At 46.5% G+C, this 24,365-nt stretch overlaps 3 protein-coding genes across 4 annotated transcripts in view; 1 reads left to right on the forward strand and 2 right to left on the reverse strand.

The window, feature by feature from the left end:
* Positions 1-1,051, reverse strand: part of atp13a1 (ATPase 13A1) — a 47,743-nt gene extending 46,692 nt beyond the window's left edge. For both annotated transcript variants that reach the window (XM_084328868.1, XM_084328867.1), the window contains exon 1: positions 558-1,051. In XM_084328868.1, coding sequence (XP_084184994.1) covers positions 558-911 — 354 coding nt within the window. In that variant the 5' untranslated portion in view covers positions 912-1,051. The remainder of the gene's footprint in view (positions 1-557) is intronic.
* Positions 1,052-1,514: 463 nt separating this feature from the next.
* chchd5 (coiled-coil-helix-coiled-coil-helix domain containing 5) lies at positions 1,515-8,118 on the forward strand. Its single transcript, XM_084328842.1, has 4 exons — positions 1,515-1,583; positions 2,515-2,655; positions 4,795-4,946; positions 7,204-8,118. Coding segments are annotated over exons 1-4 (321 nt in total). The 5' UTR covers positions 1,515-1,581; the 3' UTR covers positions 7,230-8,118.
* A 3,946-nt stretch (positions 8,119-12,064) lies between these two features.
* The window catches only part of lmx1al (LIM homeobox transcription factor 1, alpha-like), a gene marked incomplete at both ends in the record, with an annotated part of 54,304 nt that continues 42,003 nt past the window's right edge, over positions 12,065-24,365 (reverse strand). The window contains 5 exons of the mRNA XM_084329469.1: positions 12,065-12,219; positions 13,168-13,320; positions 13,445-13,562; positions 15,363-15,440; positions 16,036-16,199. Coding sequence (XP_084185595.1) covers positions 12,065-12,219; positions 13,168-13,320; positions 13,445-13,562; positions 15,363-15,440; positions 16,036-16,199 — 668 coding nt within the window. The remainder of the gene's footprint in view (positions 12,220-13,167; positions 13,321-13,444; positions 13,563-15,362; positions 15,441-16,035; positions 16,200-24,365) is intronic.

Raw genomic sequence — 24,365 nt, forward strand, 5'->3', positions numbered from 1 at the left:
GCTGTGCAGGCGTCCCCCAACCGACCTGTAGGAGTCGCTGTCCACAACGTCCAGATTACCACCCATCGACTTCCCACCCGCTAACTCTGCCAATTGAGTTAGTATGACGGCCGGCCCAAGCCGGAGGCGAACCCAGTGTCTCTTGCGCTGGTGACAAGCGCAATATCCGCTGCGCCACCCAGCCGCCTCATTCATATATTTTATACCCAGTTTAATCACCTGTACATTGTATATTACTAATGCACTTTATGGTTACATTTGCACTCTGGTTGGATGCCAAACTTCTTTTCGTTGTACTGTACTTGTGCTGTATGATGACAATACATTTTAATCTAATCATACTAATTCCCTGAGTGCTCTCCTTATCACCAAACCAGGAGATGGATGTTGCAGTGAGTGCAGTGATGCTGACTGGTGATGATGACAGATGTCACTGCTGTTTCACCCTTGTAGTGGGAAGACCAAACGTCAGTCCAGTCGTGTGTGTGTGTGTGTCTGTGTGTGTACGTGTGTGTACGTGTGTGTGACTGTATGTGCGTGCGTGCGCGCGTGTTTACCTTGGAGCAGGTGAGCCAACAGTGCGCGTGCACGGACCAATAACCGGACAGCGCCGTCAGAACGTGCGCGATCCCGATGGCGGCGAGCGCCAGCAGGCCCGCCTCTGGATACTCGTTGGCACCGTAGACCCCCGTCCACAGGTACAGCCAGCCCGGGTAGAGGACGAGCAGGAACGGGAGCACGGTGCCGTGTAACAACCGGGGCCGTCGCCGGCAGAGCGTCACGGAGCTCACGAGGTCGTCACCGGCGGCGTTGTCCTGCTGCTGGTTCATCACCACAGAGGGGGCCGTTGGCAGCAGTTCGCCCGGCCCAGCCATAGTGTTCCTGTTCCCTCCTTTCGTCGTCTCGTCCATCGTTCGTTCCGTTCCTTCACCCCGGCGGGCCCCCTCCTCTCTCCTCCGCCTCCCCCTTGGTGTCGTGAGACGGCGCGGGGACAGTTGAACGCGGTCCAGTTGTTGTCGGTCCCACACTACAGTGTCCGGATTCCCGTTTGTCTGAATCGCTCCTCGGTGTCTCGCGCGGCTGCTTCCGCATACGTCAGCACGCAAAGTCACGTCCTCTTTTGCTGTCGTAGTCTTATTATTATGCCAGACGATGCATGTATCCACGGTGACGGCACAATGATAATCATCAATCATAAACAAAACAAGTCGAGTACAACCGAGGATTAAATGTTTCAATGTTTCCAAAACAACAAACAATAACTGTGTTAAGGGTTGTTTTTACAAAAACAATGGAAACAAACATCTACCAGAATTATAACGGTACCCTTGTTATGCCTCGGGTGAACTGTCCCTTTAAGAAATGAAAGGCGGTCGCGATTGGGGCGTGACCAAAACATGAGATTGACATAACCTTAAACCAATAGAACGTAAAAAGCGCTCAAGGGGTTTGACATTGTCCTCCAATCGGATGCTATGCGGTAGTACAGTACAGACATGGCTCCACATGCAAGAACACTGCCATTATAACCTCCACTATTCGTTAGTTCATTGGAACAGGGCTTCGTACAGCTTCATAAACATGTAAGAGAAATACTAGTACACAAGTGTTTGGGTGCATGACTGCATTATGCAAATATTGTTTTCAGCTGAGAACTATGGTTATGGCTAAATTGTAATTATTAACCCTTGTGTGGTGTTTGCGTGTTTTTGTTTTACTCGCCCACTGTTTTGGGGGTGTGGTGGACCCACAACAGTATTGCGATTTTAAAACAATGAATGATAACAATTTATACAGATGTTAACTGTATCTCAATTACAAGCAATATAGACAGCATCTATGGTTAATATTAGCCATTTACTTCTGCAAGATCACATTATCAATAAAAGTGCTATTCCTTTTTTGTGATAAAATGATGTCTGTAAAATTTTTTATAATTCATTATAATCAAGACATGAATGGAATAAATCATGTTTATTCATCTTAAACAAGGTGGAGGCAGACAGTGAAGGTACACTACACAGTGAACCTTTTTGTTAAATGTTTACTTGTGCACTCAATGAAAATGTGTTCTTGTATATATATATATATATATATTCACAGAAAATGGTTGAATGAAGATTGAACAAATAATCAATTGTATCATTTATCTTTTAGTAAACATTGAGAAAGAACGGGTCCTGCAGACCCCAACACCACACAACAAGGGATAAACAAGTTCAAGTTTTGTTTTATTGATCACGTATAAAGTACATGTACATTACTGTATGAGCCCCCTGGGAATGTGCTTCATACAGTAAAAAGAAAAAAGTCCAAACACTAAACAAAATATACAATATTATACAAACTTTACTGTAATTCGTGTCAGCGCACTCGCCAAAATAGAGCCCTGTATCGCTCGTCGTTATTATATGGAACACGGCTGTAGTCATCATGAGGCTAATGACAACAACGTACTGGGCTGGTCTCTATTGTCCGTTGACTAGTGTGTCTCTATTGTCCATGTTCTCTCAGGCAGGCCGCTATGGACATCACGGCCCAGTTCTGCCATAAAGAGATGGAGGAGTACGGCTCGTGCGTGGCGTCCAACCCCTCGACGTGGCAGCAGCAGTGTGAAGAGCTCAAGATGAAGGTCGGACACTGTACAGCCTCACAGTAAGTAAGGGATTACAATCATATTCGCGTGTTGTAATATGCATCAGTAAGTAAGCGGCAACTGCAGGGTGGCAGAGCGTAAAATCACGTTCAGTCAGTCATACTTTTCAGTAAAAAAGGGATACATTTTACAGACTGAAACAAAACCAATCATGCGATGATCATTGATCACTGATAACTGATCATGCTCCTGTACACTCATACATACACATAGACATGGGGCGACAGTGGCTCAGGAGATAGAGCGGTCGTCTGGTAATCAGAAGGTTCCCGGTTCGATTCTGGCTTCTATAGACATGTACACACAGCTAGAGGAACAGACACACTAGACATGTACACACAGCTAGAGGAACAGACACACACAGACATGTACACACAGATAGAGGAACAGACACACATAGACATGTACACACAGCTAGAGGAACAGACACACTAGACATGTACACACAGCTAGAGGAACAGACACACACAGACATGTACACACAGCTAGAGGAACAGACACACATAGACATGTACACACAGCTAGAGGAACAGACACACATAGACATGTACACACAGCTAGAGGAACAGACACACTAGACATGTACACACAGCTAGAGGAACAGACACACTAGACATGTACACACAGCTAGAGGAACAGACACACTAGACATGTACACACAGCTAGAGGAACACACACATAGACATGTACACACAGCTAGAGGAACAGACACACAGACATGTACACACAGCTAGAGGAACAGACACACACAGACATGTACACACAGCTAGAGGAACAGACACACAGACATGTACACACAGCTAGAGGAACAGACACACACAGACATGTACACACAGCTAGAGGAACAGACACACTAGACGTGTACACACAGCTAGAGGAACACACACACATAGACATGTACACACAGCTAGAGGAACACACACACTAGACATGTACACACAGATAGAGGAACAGACACACAGACATGTACACACAGCTAGAGGAACAGACACACATAGACATGTACACACAGCTAGAGGAACAGACACACATAGACATGTACACACAGATAGAGGAACAGACACACATAGACATGTACACACAGCTAGAGGAACAGACACACTAGACATGTACACACAGCTAGAGGAACAGACACACACAGACATGTACACACAGCTAGAGTAACAGACACACATAGACATGTACACACAGCTAGAGGAACAGACACACTAGACATGTACACACAGCTAGAGGAACAGACACACACAGACATGTACACACAGCTAGAGGAACAGACACACATAGACATGTACACACAGCTAGAGGAACAGACACACATAGACATGTACACACAGATAGAGTAACAGACACACATAGACATGTACACACAGCTAGAGGAACAGACACACACATAGACATGTACACACAGCTAGAGGAACAGACACACATAGACATGTACACACAGATAGAGGAACAGACACACATAGACATGTACACACAGATAGAGGAACAGACACACATAGACATGTACACACAGCTAGAGGAACAGACACACTAGACATGTACACACAGCTAGAGGAACAGACACACATAGACATGTACACACAGCTAGAGGAACAGACATGCATAGATAAAGACACATACATATTACTACATAAGACTACAGTACACGCATTCACATGCACATGGACACACACACCTATAAACATTATGCACATACAGTACACATATATTGCCATGAATCAGGGATGCACATGTCATACGCAACACATGTAAAATGACTGTAATGTAATTATTGTAATTATTCTATGATCATGTAAAGAATGTCTTGTCTACTTATTATGTGCTCATTTTAACTAATGTACTTTTGGTAATGATGATATGTAGTGATCACTTTTAAGTAGAAAAGCCAAACCAGGGACAGGGGTTGCAAATTAGCCATGGCTAGAAATCCTACATGCAATAATTATTATGATATCCTCACACACACACACACACACGCACGCACACGCGCACACACACACACGCACGCACGCACACACACACACACACACACACACACACACACACACACACACACACACACACACACACACACAGAGCATTGTAAAGCATGTGTGTTGTTGAGTCTTGTTTGTTAACCCTATCTTTGGTTGTAGCCCCGTGATCCAGAAGATCCGCACAGACTGCTCCCAGCAGTTTCAGGAGTTCGAGCGCTGTCTGAGAGAGAACCAGACCTCGCCCGCCTCATGCACCCCCCACGTAGCACGCTTCCTGGGCTGCGCAGAGACCGTGGATCTCTCTGGAGTCGGTGAGTTTTACAGGGTTCGCACAAGGTCCTTGAAGTGCTTAAAGTGCTTGATTTTTTTTTTCTTTTTTAAGTCAAGGCCTGGAATTCCTTGAAAACAGCCCATTCTTTAACAAGTTGCTTAAAAAGTCCTTGAAATTCAAATCAACCATTTGCATTGAATGCTTTGTTACTTCATACATGATCAAATTGTTCTGAATCAAGAAATCGTTTTTGTCCTGTTTTAATCAAATCTGACGAGTCATGGTTTAGCTTGTGTACCACAGTTATATTATCGTATAGCTTACGCTCTGCTCTATTGGAACCCTATCCCATATCAATCTAATACTGAATACATTTCTTCACATGTACACACCCATCCACCTGGCCACACCCACATCCGCCCCTCTACATAAGTGGGGACGTGGCCATACTAACAGCTCCTTCCCTATTTTCACCACCGACAAGTGTCTGTGTACACCACTTGAGTTTAGTGTGCCGAAATAGTTGTTGGAAAGGAGCTACGTGGACATTGTATCTTATTTTCCTCTCTCTCGCCAATTTACGAGAAAAGCTAAGACATAATGTCTGCACCTTCGGGGGGTTCGAGCGCTCACAACATCACCCTTCACCAGCGCTTCTCCGTTGCCGCGTCCGCCGTGCGTCGTGGGGCAGCTCTGACTCCACGGTCGTGGCAGTCGGTGTACCACAGTTGTTGTTGGTGTGAATTTTAAAAGGTTGCCTAGCAAGCGGAGAGTTTATGCAATGGAGACGCAAACCCAACCATACCATACCGTGCTAGACCATGGCTAGCCCCAGCCAGGCTGTACATAGCTAATGGAGACAAGGCAATAGATTGTGAAAAGAGGGGATTTGATTGGAAACCACACAATTGGTGAAAAGGATTTGATTGGTTGAACACACCAACAATATACAGTAGTGAAAAGATAGGATCTGAGCGGAAGGCCATTCAAACGATAATAAGAAGAAGAAGAATCAAAGTTATTTGTGTAGCACCTTTCATACAAGAATGATATAACAGTTAGTTCCAACCAAGTCACTCATTCCATGAGTGCTGATATTCAGTATAACAGAACTGGGACTTTTAACTACCGGTATATGTATCACTCCGCCACACAGGTGTTCTATTAATAACAATTAATTAGGCTTCATTAACACAGGCGTTCTATTAATAACCATTAATTAGGCTACATTAACACAGGTGTTCTAATGTGTGTGTGTGTGTGTGTGTGTGTGTGTGTGTGTGTGTGTGTGTGTGTGTGTGTGTGTGTGTGTGTGTGTGTGTGTGTGTGTGTGTGTGTGTGTGTGTGTGTGTGTGTGTGTGTGTGTGTGTGTGTGTGTGTGTAGTCCTACAAAGTAGCAAGCTGTGCAGGAAAATGTTTGTGTTCTGATTGCCTGGCAAGTGGCAACGGTCCAAGTTCAAGAGCACAGTTGTGGAACTGTTTGTTGGCGGAGCTAAATAAATGATTAAATATACAAACAAATCATACTCTGTTGTCGCTTATTACTGTTAAATAATAAATGGCACTGTTGTATAAGAGCAATATCACACTTGAGGTCCTGCTGTTATACTGAGCGCTCCTCTTGTGTGATGTTGCTTGTTTAAAAAAAATAAAAGCTTTGCTTTTACTTGATGCTGTTACAGTAGCTGCTGTGTTGTCTGTTTTATTGCCTTTTGCTTTTAATTCTGTGAAGCACCTTGTGATTGTGAAAAGTACTATACAAATAATATAATAACCTAATATATATATAATTAATATATATATATTGCATTTCTTAGCTCTTGTTCTTGTTTGTAATAAATAAAGGTGCACTACTTAGTACTGTAGAACTGTTAAGAAGTTTATGGGGGGGGGGGGGGGGGGGGGGGGGGGGGGCGTGTTTGCCTAGGCCACTAAATGTGCCAGGTCCGGCCCTGTATATTTAGTGGAAGATTAAACAATGCAATTTGAGTATTGTTGATGTTACAACAACATCAACCACCTGTATGTATTACACATCAACCACCTGTATGTATTACAGCTGTCAGGGAGGATGGATAGAAACCACTGATGGAATCCTCTGACCACGTGAATGTTCAACATGTTAACCCTTTCTAGAATTCAGAGAATTGGACGTTCGTCACAATCGCTACTGGCTGTTGAAGTTTTGCGTGATAGAAGTTCGCTGATAAGAATTGTTCTGAGAAAACGTACTCCTGAAAAAGAGTTAATAATGTTGAACTTTTGTCTCTCTCCCCCCCCCCCCCCCCCCCCCCCAGCTGATCCAGTCCCTCAACCCTCGTAGAATCCGGGGACCTTCCGTGGCTCTCAGGACGGGTGGCTGCTTCCACAGAGGCTCACGGTATCGACGGGCCTTCCGTGGATCTAACCGAGTCGAGTCGTGTTACAATAACACTTTGGACATTTGTGTTTCATAGAGAGACTGGAAAGAGAGCCACCTGACATTGATCACTCCGCTTGTTTTCGACGGGACTCGCATCTTTCCTCTTGATAAGATACTGTACTTAGAAATACCTCTTTTTTTGTTTCTGGTCAAAGCTAAGGCTCTCTGTGAGGATACTGTGAGGGGAGAACAATGGATGTTCTAAAAAATAATGCTCTTTATATTCATACAATTAAAACCAACGCGTTTCGGCAACATGCCTTCATCAGGGTTACATGACAAATAAAGAACAATATATCTTAAATGGATCTTTCCTTGTCATGTAACCCTGTTTGTTAAATTGTGGACTTTATGGGTTTTTTTTTTTTTATTGTGGATCTATTGTGATGTTTCTTCTTGATCTGTGAAGCCCATGGACACAATTTGATAATGCATTCGATTTGATGAAGGTATGTTGCTGAAAAGCGTCCATTTTAGTTGTATGAATGAAGAGCATTGTTTTTAGAACATCCATCGGCCTCCAAAGAGTTACTTTTGGAGAATCTTCCTCCCTTGATACGTTTTTTCCAGTTCACGCACCTTGGTTGAAGGACGAAGGACAGATATTTTGTTTCTCTTGAGGAGACTGTGAGGCCAGACGGGTGTGACGGCGGTGTAGCTGTAAATACAACACGGAGACGCAGTGTGAAATGTCTGTTGAGTACCGAACGGTCTTCATCGTCTCCACATCAGAAAAACTCAAGTCACGTATAGAATAATCTACCCAGGCAGTGGTGGTGAACGAGGCAATTTCCACCCTACATTGTGTGTGTGTGTGTGTGGGGGGGACGGGGGACGGGGGGGGCGCTTTGAGTGTCTAGAAAAAGCGCTATATGAATGTAATGATCATTCATTCATTCACCCTTACAGTAAGTTACAGCAGTGGTTCCCAAAGTCGGGGTCGCGACCCAAAGGTGGGCCGCGAGCAGCCACGGGTGGGCCGCGAGATGATTAAAAAAAAAAAAAAAAAAAAAAATATTTTGTCAGGCCACTGAACTTAGAAGCAGGCCAGGACAGTGTTTCTAGTTGTATTCTAAAATTCTATTCTATTGTATTCTAAAATGTGACTATATGGTTTTATATTAACTTAATAAATAAACAAAAACGAAAAATCTACTTATTTCAACGAACATTTCAAACTAAATAACAGATTATGCACATAAAACGCTGAAAACAACCGAAGCAACAATAGTATTTTAATGAGGCTATGATTATTATCATTATTATTTTGCAACAAGTTAGCCCTCTCATAAATAGCACATATAAATGAATAACTAACTTGAACTAACTTAATAGGATTGAAGTGATATTTGGCTTAAAAAATCGGTCGCCTGGCAAAAAAAAAAGAAAAAAAAAAGCCCGACGATGTGCATTGGGCCGCGGCTCTCTGACGCCTTATTTTCTGGGCCCTGGCCTGAAAAGTTTGGGAACCCCTGAGTTACAGGACAGCCACGTCGCTTTCAAATGTGGAAGATCAAGTTTGGAACGAGCTCTCGGAGCACTTGATGTGTTTGATCCCACGTGCGCTCGTACATGCGTGATTCTCACGTGTCACATGTGAAACTTGTTTAAGGAAGCTTAGGTTTTTTTGGCGAAGCATTTCATTAAAAACACTGACGTCAGTCGTATTACACATCTATTTTGGCGAATCCTCTTGGTGTTTTTGCGTTAGTCATGCGCATCCCTTCCACACTCCCTCTCCCCTGGGTTTGAGTCATAGTATAATATTAAACAGGAACGATTATGTTGCTCTCCCACACATCTCCTTAACTGCCCAGCGACAGGGTGGAACAAGAGAGGGGGAGGGACGTCTCTATCTCTAATCAGTCAGACTACAGAGAAAGAAGGAGGAGGATGAGTTATGAGCCCTTTGACTACCAAGCAGAACAGTCCTCCTCTGGTTCACTTGTTAAGAGGTTCAGAGGGAGGCAGTCGAGTGGAAAGGATTCTCCTGTGGAAACGGAACGTCCTTCGCTTTTTAGGAATGCGAGTCTCGCTTCGTCACACTTTGCAATTTCGAGAAGGAAAAAAAAATGGAGAAAAACAACATGGACACGTTTTCAAAGATGAAACCGCAGATTGTATTGAAGATATGGCAACATTACATTCAAAAGCACATCAACCACCTGGTAACCACGGAACCAAAAATATTCTTAGAAAAGAAATCTCTGAAATATGTCAGATAGTAGGAACTGACCTAATACCACACAAATAACTTATATTCACAAAAATATCACTGTAGAAATACCATTAAGTCAGCGGTTAGAGTCCTACTGTCATGACAGGAAATGACACAACCTCTGTTTCCTCCAGTCCAACAAATGTCCTTCATATCTGCTTCCACTCCAGAGTTTCGACTGTCGTGACTCTGCGTCACTCCGTACTCACAGTCTTGAGGCTGTATTCATCCCTGTCATTATTTTGTGACACGCAAATATCATGCTACAATATAAACATGTGTGGATCATCACAGGAGTAGTTACAAAATATCTACCGAGCAACATCGATTCTCATGAGAGGCATTGAACAAAGAGATTAGTACAGAAAGTGACTATAATAACGGTGTTAATTGTAACCACACACAGTGATATTCACATTTATTTTACATTGGAGTACATCTTTATGTACCAGGTGTCCTAGTTTTTTGGGTGTTTCACATCCATTAGTATTTGACTACAGTACTGCTTTTTAGTGAATACTTCACAGTATAAAAGAACAGGTAATGCAAAAACCATGAATCCCTTTAGCCAACCCTGTTTCCGAATAAGGCTGTTTAAATTACCCTGTGACTTTGTGCAAAAAAAAAGGAAAGAAAAGTGATTGCTTTTTTTGGGGTCCATCCCCCCCCCCCCCTTTCCATGAGTTGGAAAGGTTAGAAGGATGCACACCCAGAAAAGGTGCTGACTTATCGGCATGCTATCTTTAGTTTTAAAACAAACAGTGGCGATCGCACGGTTTTCTCCATGTATAAGATTCACGTTTTATTTGACCAACACGCTTTCAGCTGTGCCTTCATCAGGGTGGGAGTATTTGGCAACGGGTGAAAATAATTGGGCTACGTCCACACTGCAGGCAAAAGTGGCCCAAATCTGATTATTTTATTTCTTTGCTCATATGTGACTCTGATCTGGGGGGTTTTCAGTGTGAACAGCACAAATCACATTCTGATCCTTGTCATTCTGATTTGGGCCACTTTCATACGATACAGGTCTGATTTGTTTTAATTACCTCCACTGCATTCAACTTGTAAATGAAACCATAAACTGTGACTTCAGTCCGTGTCCTTCGTGTTTACGTCCATCATTGTTATTGTTAATTTGCGCATGTGGGTCAGTTCGGGACCGGTGTGTTCACACTGGAATCTGATATTGGCCACATTAAAAAAATTACGTAAACAGCCAAACAAATAAATCAGAATTGAGCACCAAGTCTTGCAGTGTGAACGTAGTCTTAGTATATTTTGCAAGGAGGAAAGTGTGCAGTCAAATCATCTCACTCTGGATGGAAAGTTATTTTTTTTTACGTTCACACGGACAAAATCAGGGCAAAATAAATGGCGGTCCTATCCAACACGGGCCTGAGCTAGTGGCTCAGGTTACATAAACATACACAATAACCTGAGAGCAAATTCTCTACTCCGACCCATACGGGTTCAGTTCCTCGACATACAATAACTAGCAACGTCAAGTCCCTCTAACGGGCCACGTATGAAACACACATTTAATTCAGAAATGTTCCCCCAAGACTTCCCCCGAAGTTCATTATTTCACAGTCGACGAATCCTTCTCCTCGTTGGCTTATGAGACCAAAGGATACAGGAAATGTAACCATGACAACGTCTTGTTTGATGAGTCATTTGTTCATATTTTTTTCATCTTCTTTTTCAAAGTGCAGTACAACCATGTTTGATAAACATGTGAATATGGGGAAGAAACTGAGGTCCTTACATTTCTTACACATTTTCAGATTCTAATTCCTATTCCAGCATGTGATTTTCTTTTGTATCTATGAAAGAATACGACGGAACTAACTAAACTCTATCTACGTGAACAGGCGCTAGCTGATGCTATAACTATAACTACTCCTGACTTATGGCATTTTATTTTAGTTTGCGATCGTGGAGGAATCCCTTTTGTATGACCCGACGATAGTTTACGTCTCGCACCTTGGTGAGAGCTTATACTCTTAAGCTCAGTGTCTCCATCGCTCCCTCAGTGTTCTCGCAGGTGGCCAGGGTGAGAGTAGTGTCGTCACGATACCAAAATTGTGATACCGATACCAGCCAAAGTATCACGTTGCCGGTTCTAAAACGATACCACGGCAAAAATCGTTCTTATTAATAAAATAACAGAATATTTTTTACGTTGTTGAAACTTAAATAATAAAAATTATTCTATTACAGCTGCTGAGCTAGAGGGGGGGGGGGGGGGTATTAATAAAATGGGAGTATTGGACTGTTTTTAATGGCTGGGTATCGCGATACTTTTCTAGTATCGGTGTATCGTGCAACCCTAGGCGAGAGCGCTCCTCTTGGCCCAAGCTCATGGGTTCGGTTCCCGCCGCACGGCGAGAGCTCAGGGTCGGGCATCGTCGCGGGGCGTTTCGCCGGAGCGGTCCGAGGTCGGCGTGGACGGACGGACTCCGTTAGCTGCGCTGAGGGCCGAGAGGCGGAGGAGCAGGGAGAGGGCGGAGAGGGGTCAGGAGGTGAAGTAGGAGTTCTGCATGGAGTACAGGCGGTCGATGGGGTTTCCCACCCGGCCCGGCAGGAGGCCGCCGTCCGTCGCCAGGAGACAGTCGCCGAGGTGACCGAGGCTCCCGTCGCTGTCCAGATCGTGGAACACCGTCTCCGAGTCTGGGAGGAGGGAGGACACGAGGGAACGATCAAAGAAGGAAGGCTCGTCACGTCAGAATGCCAGCGTTCTTCTGTGCTCTGCTTGGCGCCAGTTCTATTGAAGCCTGTATTAACATTCAAAATATACAAGCTACATATCTGAGCAAATATACATCAACCAATATATCAAACGTTAGCTAGTTAATGCAACAAATTGCAGATGATTATGACATCCAAGGTAAATAATAAATGTCATGAACAAGGAGACGGTTGACACCATTTAACTCCATGTCAGCCGAACTGAAAGTTTCCACACTTGTGCGTTCACGCGCTACACAGTGACATGATGACCCTTCCTTCTTTTATAGTTTCCTTGGGAGAACAGAGAAAGACGTAACATCTCCCGTGAACTCCCCTGAACCTGCAGCTTTTCCTCGTTCCCTCGCTTACCGTAGGGGTGGTGTCGGCCGAACCGTTCGTTATACAAGTATCACAGAGACATTTCAAAGGTACTCACAGTTGCACAAGGGTTTCGGACAAAAATACGGGATGGTTTGAAAGCTCGGCGTTGCAAATAAACATTTAAAATATTTTTTATAAACTGGTCAACACTGCTCAAAACGGCATTATTTCCGTATTTTGGCTGTCTGGTGCGCCTGCGCTGTGATCACAGCTCATGCGCATCATGCACCCAACGCCGGAAATAATGCAGTGTTGACCAGTTTATAAAAAAATATTTTAAATGTTTATTAGCAACGCCGAGCTTTCAAACCATCCCGTATTTTTGTGCAACTGTGAGTACCTTTGAAATGTCTGTGATACTTGTATAACGAACGGTTCGGCCAGAACCAGTCCTTCATGGTCAACATACGTTGGTTTCCTATTGAGTAGCAAGTGACTGTGGATTCACTCGGTATATCACAGTCACGAAAGGGGCTAACCGTAGGGGTGGTGTCAAGCCTCTCTTACCGTAGGGGTGGAGCTCGTTGCCCAGCTGAGGTGGTGTCAGCCCGTGTCTGAAGGGCTCTCCCCCGTAGATGTTGGGGTCCAGAGCCAGCAGCTGCTGCCGTGGCAACGACGGGTACCCCAGCAACCCATCCATTCCGTGGCTACTGGAACCATCTGTGGTGGGAAGGCCGAGAGAAAAAAAAACTCAATCCCATCTCTCCTATTCACCTGCTCCCTCTTTCATTACCGCGCAGGATATGAGAACATTCATCCTGCTTTGTGACTTTGTGTCTCTCACCCTCGCTGTCGTCGTTGCTCTGACGGCCTCCTCTGCTCTGACCCCTCCTGGCTCCCCCCAGCTGCTCCTGCTCCTGCTGCTGCTGCTGCTGCTGCTGTCGGCGGGCGATCTTCTTCATCTGGAGCGCGTGAACACACTCGGTCAGTGTGTGAGGGAGGGAGAGAGAGAGGGAGGGAGGAGAGAGGACAGCATTCAAGTGAGAAGAGGTGAGAGAAAGGACAGCATTAGAGAAGAGGTAAGAGAGAGAAGAGGTGAGCGAGAAAGGACAGCATTAGAGAAGAGGTAAGAGAGAGAAGAGGTGAGCGAGAAAGGACAGCATTAGAGAGAAGAGGTAAGAGAATTAGAGAGAGAAGAGGTAAGAGAGAGGTAGAGGGGGAGAGAGGAGGTGGGAGGGTAGAGGTGGGAGGGTAGAGGGGGAGAGAGGGAGGGAGGAGAGAGGACAGCATTCAAGTGAGAAGAGGTGAGAGAAAGGACAGCATTAGAGAGAAGAGGTAAGAGAATTAGAGAGAAGAGGTAAGAGAGAGGTAGAGGGGGAGAGAGGAGGTGGGGGTGAGAGAGGAGGTGAGAGAGAGGTAGAGGGGGAGAGAGGTGAGAGAGAGGACAGCATTAGAGAGAAGAGGTAAGAGAGGTAGAGGAGGTGAGAGAGAGGACAGCATTATAGAGAGAAGAGGTAGAGGGGGTGAGGAGGTGAGAGAGGACAGCATTAGAGAGAAGAGGTAGAGGGGGAGAGAGAGGTGAGAGAGAGGACAGCATTATAGAGAGAAGAGGGGGAGAGAGAGAGGTGAGAGAGAGGACAACATTATAGAGAGAAGAGGTAGAGGGGGTGAGAGAGGTGAGAGAGAGGACAGCATTATAGAGAGAAGAGGGGGAGAGAGAGAGGTGAGAGAGAGGACAGCATTATAGAGAGAAGAGGGGGAGAGAGAGGTGAGAGAGAGGACAGCATTATAGAGAGAAGAGGTAGAGGGGGAGAGAGAGGTGAGAGAGAGGACAGCATTATAGAGAGAAGAGGTAGAGGGGGAGAGATAGGTGAGAGAGAGGACAGCATTATAGAGAGAAGAGGTAGAGGGGGAGAGAGAGGTGAGAGAGAGGACAGCATTATAGAGAGAAGAGGTAGAGGGGGAGAGAGAGGTGAGAGAGAGGACAGCATTATAGAGAGAAGAGGGGGAGAGAGAGAGGTGAGAGAGAGGACAGCATTATAGAGAGAAGAGGTAGAGGGGGAGAGAGAGGTGAGAGAGAGGACAGCATTAGAGAGAAGAGGTAGAGGGGGAGAGAGAGGTGAGAGAGAGGACAGCATTATAGAGAGAAGAGGTAGAGGGGGAGAGATAGGTGAGAGAGAGGACAGCATTAGAGAGAAGAGGTAGAGGGGGAGAGAGAGGTGAGAGAGAGGACAGCATTATAGAGAGAAGAGGTAGAGGGGGAGAGAGAGGTGAGAGAGGACAGCATTAGAGAGAAGAGGTAGAGGGGGAGAGAGAGGTGAGAGAGAGGACAGCATTATAGAGAGAAGAGGTAGAGGGGGAGAGATAGGTGAGAGAGAGGACAGCATTATAGAGAGAAGGGGGAGAGAGAGGTGAGAGAGAGGACAGCATTATAGAGAGAAGAGGTAGAGGGGGAGAGAGAGAGAGGTGAGAGAGAGGACAGCATTATAGAGAGAAGAGGTAGAGGGGGAGAGAGAGGTGAGAGAGGACAGCATTATAGAGAGAAGAGGTAGTGGGGGAGAGAGAGGTGAGAGAGGACAGCATTATAGAGAGAAGAGGTAGTGGGGGAGAGAGAGGTGAGAGAGGACAGCATTATAGAGAGAAGAGGTAGAGGGGAGAGAGGAGGTGGGGGGGAGAGAGAGGACAGCATTAGCGAGAAGAGGTAGAGGGGGAGAGAGGAGGTGAGAGAGAGGGCATGCCTCCAAGAACATGAGAAGTCTCACCTTTGCTCTCTGGTTCTGGAACCACACCTGCACGACTCGCACCGTCAGCCCGGTCTCAGCGGCCAGAGTCTCCCTCACCTGCAGGTCAGACACAACGCTGTTAGAGAAACACTGCATGTAAACGCTCTATATTCTCATATATTATATATATATATATATATATATATATTATCTCATACAGTATATTCTATGAGAGAGGGACACAGTGTCGAGGCAGTAAGCTTCTGAAAACCAGAAAACAACACAAAATCACTCAGAGATAAGAGGAAAACCGGTGAGTGAGGAGAAGTGTTTAGTGACCATTGTCTGACGGAGAGAAGAGCTCACTGTACAGCTCCTCTCTGCTGCAGTGAGTCAACACTTTAACACTGTGTTTCTGCACTGGTCAGGAGGCACAGATAAGGCACGGTTCCGTCACCGTCTGGCATTTTAAGTTCGTCGACCCATCATCAGCGCGTCACCGGGACGGGAGGGGGCGGTTCGCTCACCTTTCTGCAGGGCTTGGAGGACACCTCGAAGGGGGCCGGTTCGCTCACCTTTCTGCAGGGCTTGGAGGACACCTCGAGGGGCCGGTTCGCTCACCTTTCTGCAGGGCTTGGAGGACACCTCGAGGGGCCGGTTCGCTCACCTTTCTGCAGGGCTTGGAGGACACCTCGAGGGCCGGTTCGCTCACCTTTCTGCAGGGCTTGGAGGACACCTCGAAGGAGGCCTTGAAGGCGCGCCGCTGCTGCGTGGTCAGGATGGTGCGCGGCCGCTTCGATCGCTTGTGATCCTTGCTGCCGTCGCCGCCCTTCCCCCCGCCGGAGCCTCCTCCGCCCTCCTCATCCTCGCTCTTCACTGAGTGGGGTCAGGGGTCGCGCAGAGAACACAAACACAACAACCAGAACAGAGGACCTTAGGATCGTCTTCAGGAGAGAACCGACTACAATATGGATCCTTCAGACAGTCTACAGATATGTGTTTGGATTCATAGAGGTTCCGCTCGAGCAACCCCCCTATCACAAAAACAACATACTTTGATCTGGGACCTGGAGTCGTCCTTTACCTTTACTAACTGATTTATTGCACTATTTTGCTCTGTCTACTCTATTTTACTCTTTTATTACTGTCCATTTTAAAATTGTCTATATTATGTGTGATGATCAAACCATGAACAAAGAGGCCTATTGGGATGTTAGATCCTAACATGAAAAACGATGTGATTTAATGTTCTATGTCTATTTTATGTCTGCACTTTATGTATTGCTCTTGATCTGCCAATTTTGTGCTCATTTTATGCCTGTTTTTTACTGCTGTGAAGCACTTTGAACTGCAATTCTTGTATGAAAGGTGCTATACATGGAATGAACTCCAACAGTCCTTAAAGCTTGAGATTCTCCCCGCTCTCTGTTGCAGAGTTTAAAACCTTGATCTCCAACCTTTGTCAATCAAGTTGTACGTGTTTTAATGTATTGTTATCCTTACTTGTCTAATTGTCATGATTGTATATTATGTATATTATGTATTCGTTTACATTGAACAAACACTCACCTTTAACATTCACTGTAGACACTTTTAACACTACACCCTATTTTATCTATTTATTACAAAAAGATTTGCACTACATCCATACCTAATTTTTGCATTTAGCATCTAAAAAAAATTGTAAGGGCGCCCCAGTGGCGAACCACATAACACGCTGAGTCGCGGCATGGCCACGCCGGGTGCCTATTCCTTAATGACACATTTTGTACCTCATTTTGTACTTTAGGTTGTACTTTAGTTTGTATATTTTGTATTACTTTCTTTACTGTGTGAAGCACATTCTCAGGGGGCTCATACAGAACCAAGCATTTCACTGTAATGTACATGTACTTTATACGTGGCAAATAAAACAAAACTTGAACTTGAAATGAAATGAAATACAAATAAAGTGTATTATTAGGGGCGGCTTTGGCTCAGGGGTAGAGCGGGTCGTCCAATGATCGAAGGGTTGGTGGTTCGAATCCCGCTCAAGCCCATGTCCATCCCATCGCCGTTGTGTCCTTGGGCAAGACACTTAACCTACTTGCCTCGTATGAATGTGTATGCATGTGAATGAATGTTGGTGGTGGTCGGAGGGGCCGTAGGCGATGATTATTCGCCACGCTTCCGTGAGTCTGCCTCAGGGCAGCTCTGGCTGCAATTGTAGCTTACCACCACCGGTATGACTGTGTATGAACGAATAATGGACTCTGTGAAGCGCTCTGGGTGTCATGAAGAGCGCTATATAAATCCAAGTCATTATTATTATTATTATTATTATTATTATTATTATTATTATTATTATTATTATTATTATTATTATTATTATTATCATTACCTGACTGGGTGGGCGTGGGACTGATGTCAGCCATAGCGTCTCCCTCTCCTGTATGCCTTTTTTTTGTTGCTTAAAGGAAAACTCCAACATTTTGGGAAATTAGCTTATTTGGCATCTACCCTGGAGTTAGACAAGAAGATACATACCCTTTTTCTTCTCTGTGCATGCAGTAGGAATAGGAAGACACGCACCGTTAGCCTATAGCTTAGCATCAGTCACTGGAAGTAGGTTCCTCCATTAGCCTAGTTCCAAACGTCTTCCTACTCCTACTGCATGCACAGAGAAGAAAAAGGTATGCATCTTCTTGTCTAACTCCAGGGTTCCCAAAATGTTGGAGTGTTAAGATACATACCCTTTTTCTTCTCTGTGCATGCAGTAGGAGTAGGAAGACGTGCACCGTTAGCCTAGCTTAGCGTCAGTCACTGGAAGTAGGTTCCTCCATTAGCCTAGTTCCCAACGTCTTCCTACTCCTACTGCATGCACAGAGAAGAAAAAGGGTATGTATCTTCTTGTCTAACTCCAGGGTAGATGGCAAATAAGCTAATTTCCCAAAATGTTAGAGTTTTCCTTTAACTCTGTAATTTTTTATTTTAATTTTTTTACCCAGGGACAGTACAGTATGTTTGAGCTAATTAGCTAGTTTCCATCTGTAGTCCCTGCCTACCATGCATGTCTTTATGGTGTTATATATTCGTACTGGCCAATCGCGTCTTGCTCTTCGCCATATTGAGATATACCTCATCTCCAGTACCTACTGTACTTCATTAACGAAAACAATACACCCATGCACTTGACCAGGCCCCGCCCCAGTGTCCCCTATAAGACACCGGACATGGTCCCACTCGCCCTTCCTCTTTTTCGTTTGCCATCATGGACATGCAGTGCATTCCATGAACTAGCTGTTATGAAATGCAGAGAGAAATTGAACAATGTTGGGTTTTCGCCGGAGATTTGCCAGCCCCTGGAATCTTCTCGGCACGTTCCAACGGCGCGTCGGCCCTGTCCTGGGGTTTCCTCGTCTTCTGACAGCGGATCGAGGGACGTCGCGCGGCGGCTAGCTGTCGTGGCTAGGTCGCGCCCAGGTAGGGTCTGCGCCACTAGGCATAACAATGCTGGCGTTAGTGATGCTGCTCGTTGTCCCGTGAGACAACCGAGTTGTGTATTGGCGCAAGGGGCAGGATATCTGGGTAAACGTTGACGTTTTCCCGCTTATCCTGGAGCGCGCGGCTAATGCTATGCTACGATGCTGGGTTACTGTTCTGTTTGATTCCCCGCTGAGGGCTGTCTTTTTAAAAAAGGTCTTCCCTCCTCTTAACCATTCATGCTGACGGTCAATCGGTGTCTACTGTTGGGAGTGTTGACGGGGGCTTGTTTACCTTTTTCATGGGTGAATGGGCTGAGGCCTAGGGCTGGTGTGCTTTTTGTGAATATTATGAATGGTGCAGTGTGTTGGTGGAGTTTTAGTTCATTTATTCATTAACCCCTTCATGGGTTAGGCTGGCTGCCACAAAACAGTCACATCTAGAGACCTCAAAACCTACTCTAGCGAGGCCTTTAACCTTGAACTGGAGAGTCTGGACTGGTCAGATGAACTCAATGGTACACTGGTTGAAAAAACATGGCTTGGTTTCAAAACCAAATTTTCAACAATACTAAACGACATGGCCCCCCTAAGAACCACCAGGGTAAAAAATCGTGCTGAGCCGTGGATGCACTCCGAAATACTGGCCGCTATGAAAACCAGAGACAAAAAATGCTCTGAGTTTCGTAAAAGTCAGTCAAAGCTTACCAAAAGCACGAGCAGTGAACTCCAAGCCCACGTGACTGAACTCAAACTGGAAAGAAACAGACTAAGAAACGACGTAAACTCCATGATCAAAACTGCAAAAAAGAATTTCATCAATGACAAAACTGAGGAAAACAAAAACAAACCACGTGAACTTTGGAAATGACTCAATAATCAACTAGGCTGCAGTAAAAAACTTAAAACCAGATTCTCAAACATAAACATAAAAACGGACAACACACTCATCACAGACAAGCTGGATGTAGCCAATTACTTAAACATTTTCTTCACAAACATAGCCACAACACTGGTAAACAAACTACCCTCCCACCCGGGGCATTATGGGGTAGAACACATAGTAGCTTACTACAAAAACCTAGGGGTCCGCAAGGACGACTTCAAGCTGGAAATGGTAACAACAGATGAGGTACTCAAAAAAAAAATCTAATCTACGAATTCCAATCTGGCTTCAGAACATCCCACTCCACTGACACATGCCTTCTCTATTTGAACGACCACATCAAACAAGAGGTGGACGCGGGCAAATACTGCGGCATGGTCATGCTGGACCTACAAAAGGCCTTCGACACTGTCAATCACTCCATTCTGATTGACAAGCTAAAAGCAATTGGTTTTGAATCGATAGTCTATCAGTGAGCTGGATGCAATCCTACCTTGAGGGGAGGGAGATGGTGGAGGTAAACGGTACCCTATCCCCCCCCCCCTCACAGTGAGCTGTGGTGTTCCACAAGGAAGCATACTAGGACCGCTACTGTTCCTAATTTATGCAAATGACATGTCGTCAGCTTGTGACTGCAACTTGTTCCTGTTTGCGGACGACTCAGCCCTGCTGGTCTCTGACAAGAACAAGTTACAGGTTGAAAAAACCCTCAGCTCGGAACTAGGCAAAATCTGCATATGGCTCGCTGATAACAAACTATAATTACACATGGGCAAAACAGAGTCCATTCTCTTCGGTTCAAATAACAAACTCAGCAAGACCGAAGGCTTCTCAGTTACAGTGGGTGACAATATTGTCACAAGGAAAGATGAAATTACCTACCTGGGTTCCATCCTAGAGACTAATCTTTCCTGTGACAAAATGGCATCCAATGTAATAAAAAAAGTCAACCAACGAACTCGATTCTTGTACCGGATCTCCTCTCTGGTAAACAAGAATGCACTCATTCAAGGGTACTACGACTATGCTTGCACCTCATGGTACCAAAGCACCTCAAAGGCGCTAAAAACAAAATTACAAACATCTCAAAACAAACTGGTCAGACTACTGCTTGACCTTACTCCTAGAACCCACCTCACCCCTGCCCACTTTGACAACCTAGGATGGCTTAGAGTAGACGAGTACAGCAACTTGCAATGGGCCTGGTCTACAAGATACACTACACGACCAAAGTACCCATGTACATGTCAAAATACTTCCCAAAGGTCAGTGAATACCACGATCACAACACCAGAGGGAGCTCCACAAATCATGTTAAACCCAGATTCGGCTCAAACAAGGGACTAAACACGTTTAGCAATTATGCCACATCAATGTGGAACGCCCTACCTAAAGCTGTAAAGGAATGTTAATCACTACCCACTTTCAAAACCACTCTCAAAGAACACCTACAGGAGACTGCAATTCGAAACTGGCCCCTGTAAATGTCCTAACCCAACCCCCTCCAATGTACAGTAAATTACCTAGTATAGTTTTGTCAATATTCCAATGTACAGTTTTGCTTGTTTGTACAGTGTTTCCCCCCCCCAACCCCCTCCAATGTACAGTAAATTACCTAGTATGGTTGTCAATATTCCAATGTACAGTTTTGCTTGTACAGTTGTACAGTGTTTCCTCCCCCAACCCCTCCTACCCAACCCCCCCCCCCCACCCCACCCACCCAACCCCACGCAATCTCCTCCAATGTACAGTTTTTACGTCAAATGTATATACTCCCTTTTCTGGACTATTTTTGTATCACAAACAGTACTGTATTTGCAAATCTGGTATGTCATAAATGTATAGATGTAGCAGTACTGTCTATCTGTATGTCATGTATGTCATATATGTCCTGATGAATTGAAAATGGGGGGACCCTGATGTAAACAAGATGAAAGTCTTTCTCTGGTCTGCATCCCCTTAACAATTGTGTGTATTGAGCTGTACTGTATTGTACCCATTCTGCAATCTGTTAATAAAGTTTTCAATCAATCAATCAAACCACAGTGGTGCTTGTGAAGCAGGTGGCATCAGTCCTTTGCCTCTGGCATGTTGGAACAGTGCCCCGCCCGGCCGACGCCATGAGGTGAGTCGGCCCGGCGGGTGGCTGGTGGGCTGTTAAGCCTATACCGCCACGGTATAGAATTAGCAGCGATTAGTAACTTTGTTCGAATTGCTGTTTTTTCTGTCAAAAATGGTGTCGGGTGGCGGGGCCTTGAAGGCCAGCCGACGTCGAAACATCGCGCGAGGTTTTGACGTTATTAGCTTTGACCTAGCCCGCAAGCTATAACCGCAGGGAGGGCTAGGATGCTGTCAACGCTTGTTTACAGACATCTTGGTTAGATTAGTCTCCCTTTGAGGGGGTCCCTTTGAGGGGGTGAGAAGTTAAAAATAAATGTTTCCCTCCTCAGGGCTCCCCTCTCCGCAGAGGGACTTTGGTCTTTCCGCTGGAGCACGGGCGGTATTTGACCTAGGCCCCACACCGCCTCACACCGCGCAGCCAGAGGTGAGAGCACGGCCTCGCCAGCAGCTGTGGCGAGGCCCTCAACCAGCGGCCATGTTTCCCCCGCCTGTGGTACCCTGGGCACAACGTCAACAGGTGACCGCAAGGCCGACAGCCTTGGCGGTCGAGGGATCGGCTACATTAGATATTAGATGAGCACGCCCTAAAAAACCGTCGCCGTCTGGCTGTGTGCAGCTCGCTCTCCGGTCACTCCCCCCCCCAACACCAGCGGGATAAGGGCTCTGATTTGTTTCCTTTGGCTGCGGGCCGCGTGTCTTCAATGAAGCGCAAGCGGCCCCACGTTTCGCTTCTCTCTCATGGGGACAGGGGCTGACACCCAGTTGATGACTGAGACTGGGTCTGTCCGTGAGAATGTTGTGCTGTCAAGCGGCTCCCACGCCACACGTTCTGCGTCTGTGTTTGGTTGAGCCTGGTGTTACATCTGTCAACTACAAAGGTTGTCAGCAGGGGGGCTCGAGACCTCTTGAGGCAAACAGTGCGGGTTCCCCCGACCTCGCCTTCGCCAGGCCGAGTATCACGTTAGTGCCTCCCACTCCCGGAAGACCGGCAGTGGTCTGGCAGGCGCGCGTGATTTGGGTGGTAGTAATATCACTGCAGGGCTACGGTGTGTAGGAACCCACCCTATCGGGCAGTGTGGGGGCCTCACACCTTGCATGTCCAGCTGCAGAATAACTCCTCAGCGGTCCATGCTGGAGGGGTGTTCAGTGGGGGAGCTTTTGTCACCTGGTATAATGTCAGCTTCTCCCGTATCAAACCGGCCCTTTCTGTCGGGGTCTCCCCTTGGGTGCGATTGCCTCGTGGGTAGTGTCGGGGACCAATGTCCCGACTCCACGGAACACTCTGCTCGCACGGTTAGCGGGTACAGGGTTGGCTACGCACAGCGGGTGGGACCGGGCCGCCTATCTAAAGTTCCTAGCGGACCAGCGCCAAATGGCGGCGGGTGCGTTTTGGTAGTATCATCACATATGGCTACAGCAGTACCATATGTCGAGGTGGATGGAGAGAACGCTGAGGCGGGGACTTGTGTTTACACAACCCCACCCGTTTTCAGGTTTGGTACAGACCCTATTGTCAGGGTCACCAGCAGTGACAGCTCTGGCCAACGTGATCCAATCTCTGTGGGCGAAGCAAGCCATCGTCGTGGTCCCAAAGGAGGACGCGATGCGTGGCGTTTCCTCCCGGTATTCTCTGGTGCCCCGAGAAATCGGGAGGGGGGGGTGTCAGACCCATGCTGGACCTGTCCCATGGAAGGTTCAGCATTTTGGACCGTCTCCCACCTGTTGAACACTGTCAGGTGGGGGCCTGGTTCTCCTCCATAGACCTGTAGGATGCGTATTCGCATCCCCGATCTTCCATCCTAGGGCTTACCTACGCTTCCTTTGCAGGGTTTAGCGTATGAGTACCAGAGGCTGCCGTTCGGCTATTCTCTGGCTCCCCGCATCTTCACCAAGTGCGTGGAGACCGCACTGGGGCCTCTGCGTCGTCAAGGGTTATGAAGTGTATTCTGCCCTGGACGACGTTCTGGTCCTTGGCGGTCAAGGTAGATCGTCAGGTCTCATACCAGGCAGGTGGTGGAATTCCTCACCAGCCTGGGGTTTGCTGTAGACTGGAAGTAGAGTACTCCTCTTCCCAGTCAACGGGTGGAGTACTTGGGCTTATTCTAAGCTCAAGGTCTATATGGGCATCCCTCTCAGAGCATGTTATCGACACGCTCGGGAGCTTCCGTCCTAGGACGGTTACGGCGCTGTCCATGATGCGCCTGCTCGGTATGATGGCATCTCCTCATTCCGTGGTCCCTCTTGGCCTCCTCTTCACCTCATGAGGAGGATACAGAGGTGGTTTTCCAGTATGGAAATAGACCCGGTGAGAGGCAAGTGGAAGCGGCTAAGGTTCCCATGTCAGTACTGGGAGACCTCGCCCTCTGGGGAGGGCCTGGGGAGGAGTATGCTCCCCCCGTCTGCACCGGGCGGCGGGCGGCTGGCTATGGGCGTTCTCCATCTGCGCAGCCTGAGGGCTCTCCACATCCCCGGCAGGGTGAATGTGGGTGCAGGTGTGATGTCGCGGGGCGGTCCTCACCCTGACGAGTGGGGATTACGTCCGGACATAGTCGGGCAGGTCTGGGACCGATTCCG

The sequence above is a fragment of the Notolepis coatsorum genome (genome assembly GCF_963971535.1).
Source record: "Notolepis coatsorum genome assembly, chromosome: 14".
Taxonomy (NCBI): Eukaryota; Metazoa; Chordata; class Actinopteri; order Aulopiformes; family Paralepididae; genus Notolepis; species Notolepis coatsorum.

Excerpts from the sequence above, each read along its gene's own strand:
- chchd5 (XM_084328842.1), top strand. Across the intron at positions 2,656-4,794 it reads GGACACTGTACAGCCTCACA|CCCCGTGATCCAGAAGATCC; the intron begins GTAAGTAAGGGA and ends CTTTGGTTGTAG. Across the intron at positions 4,947-7,203 it reads CGTGGATCTCTCTGGAGTCG|CTGATCCAGTCCCTCAACCC; the intron begins GTGAGTTTTACA and ends CCCCCCCCCCAG.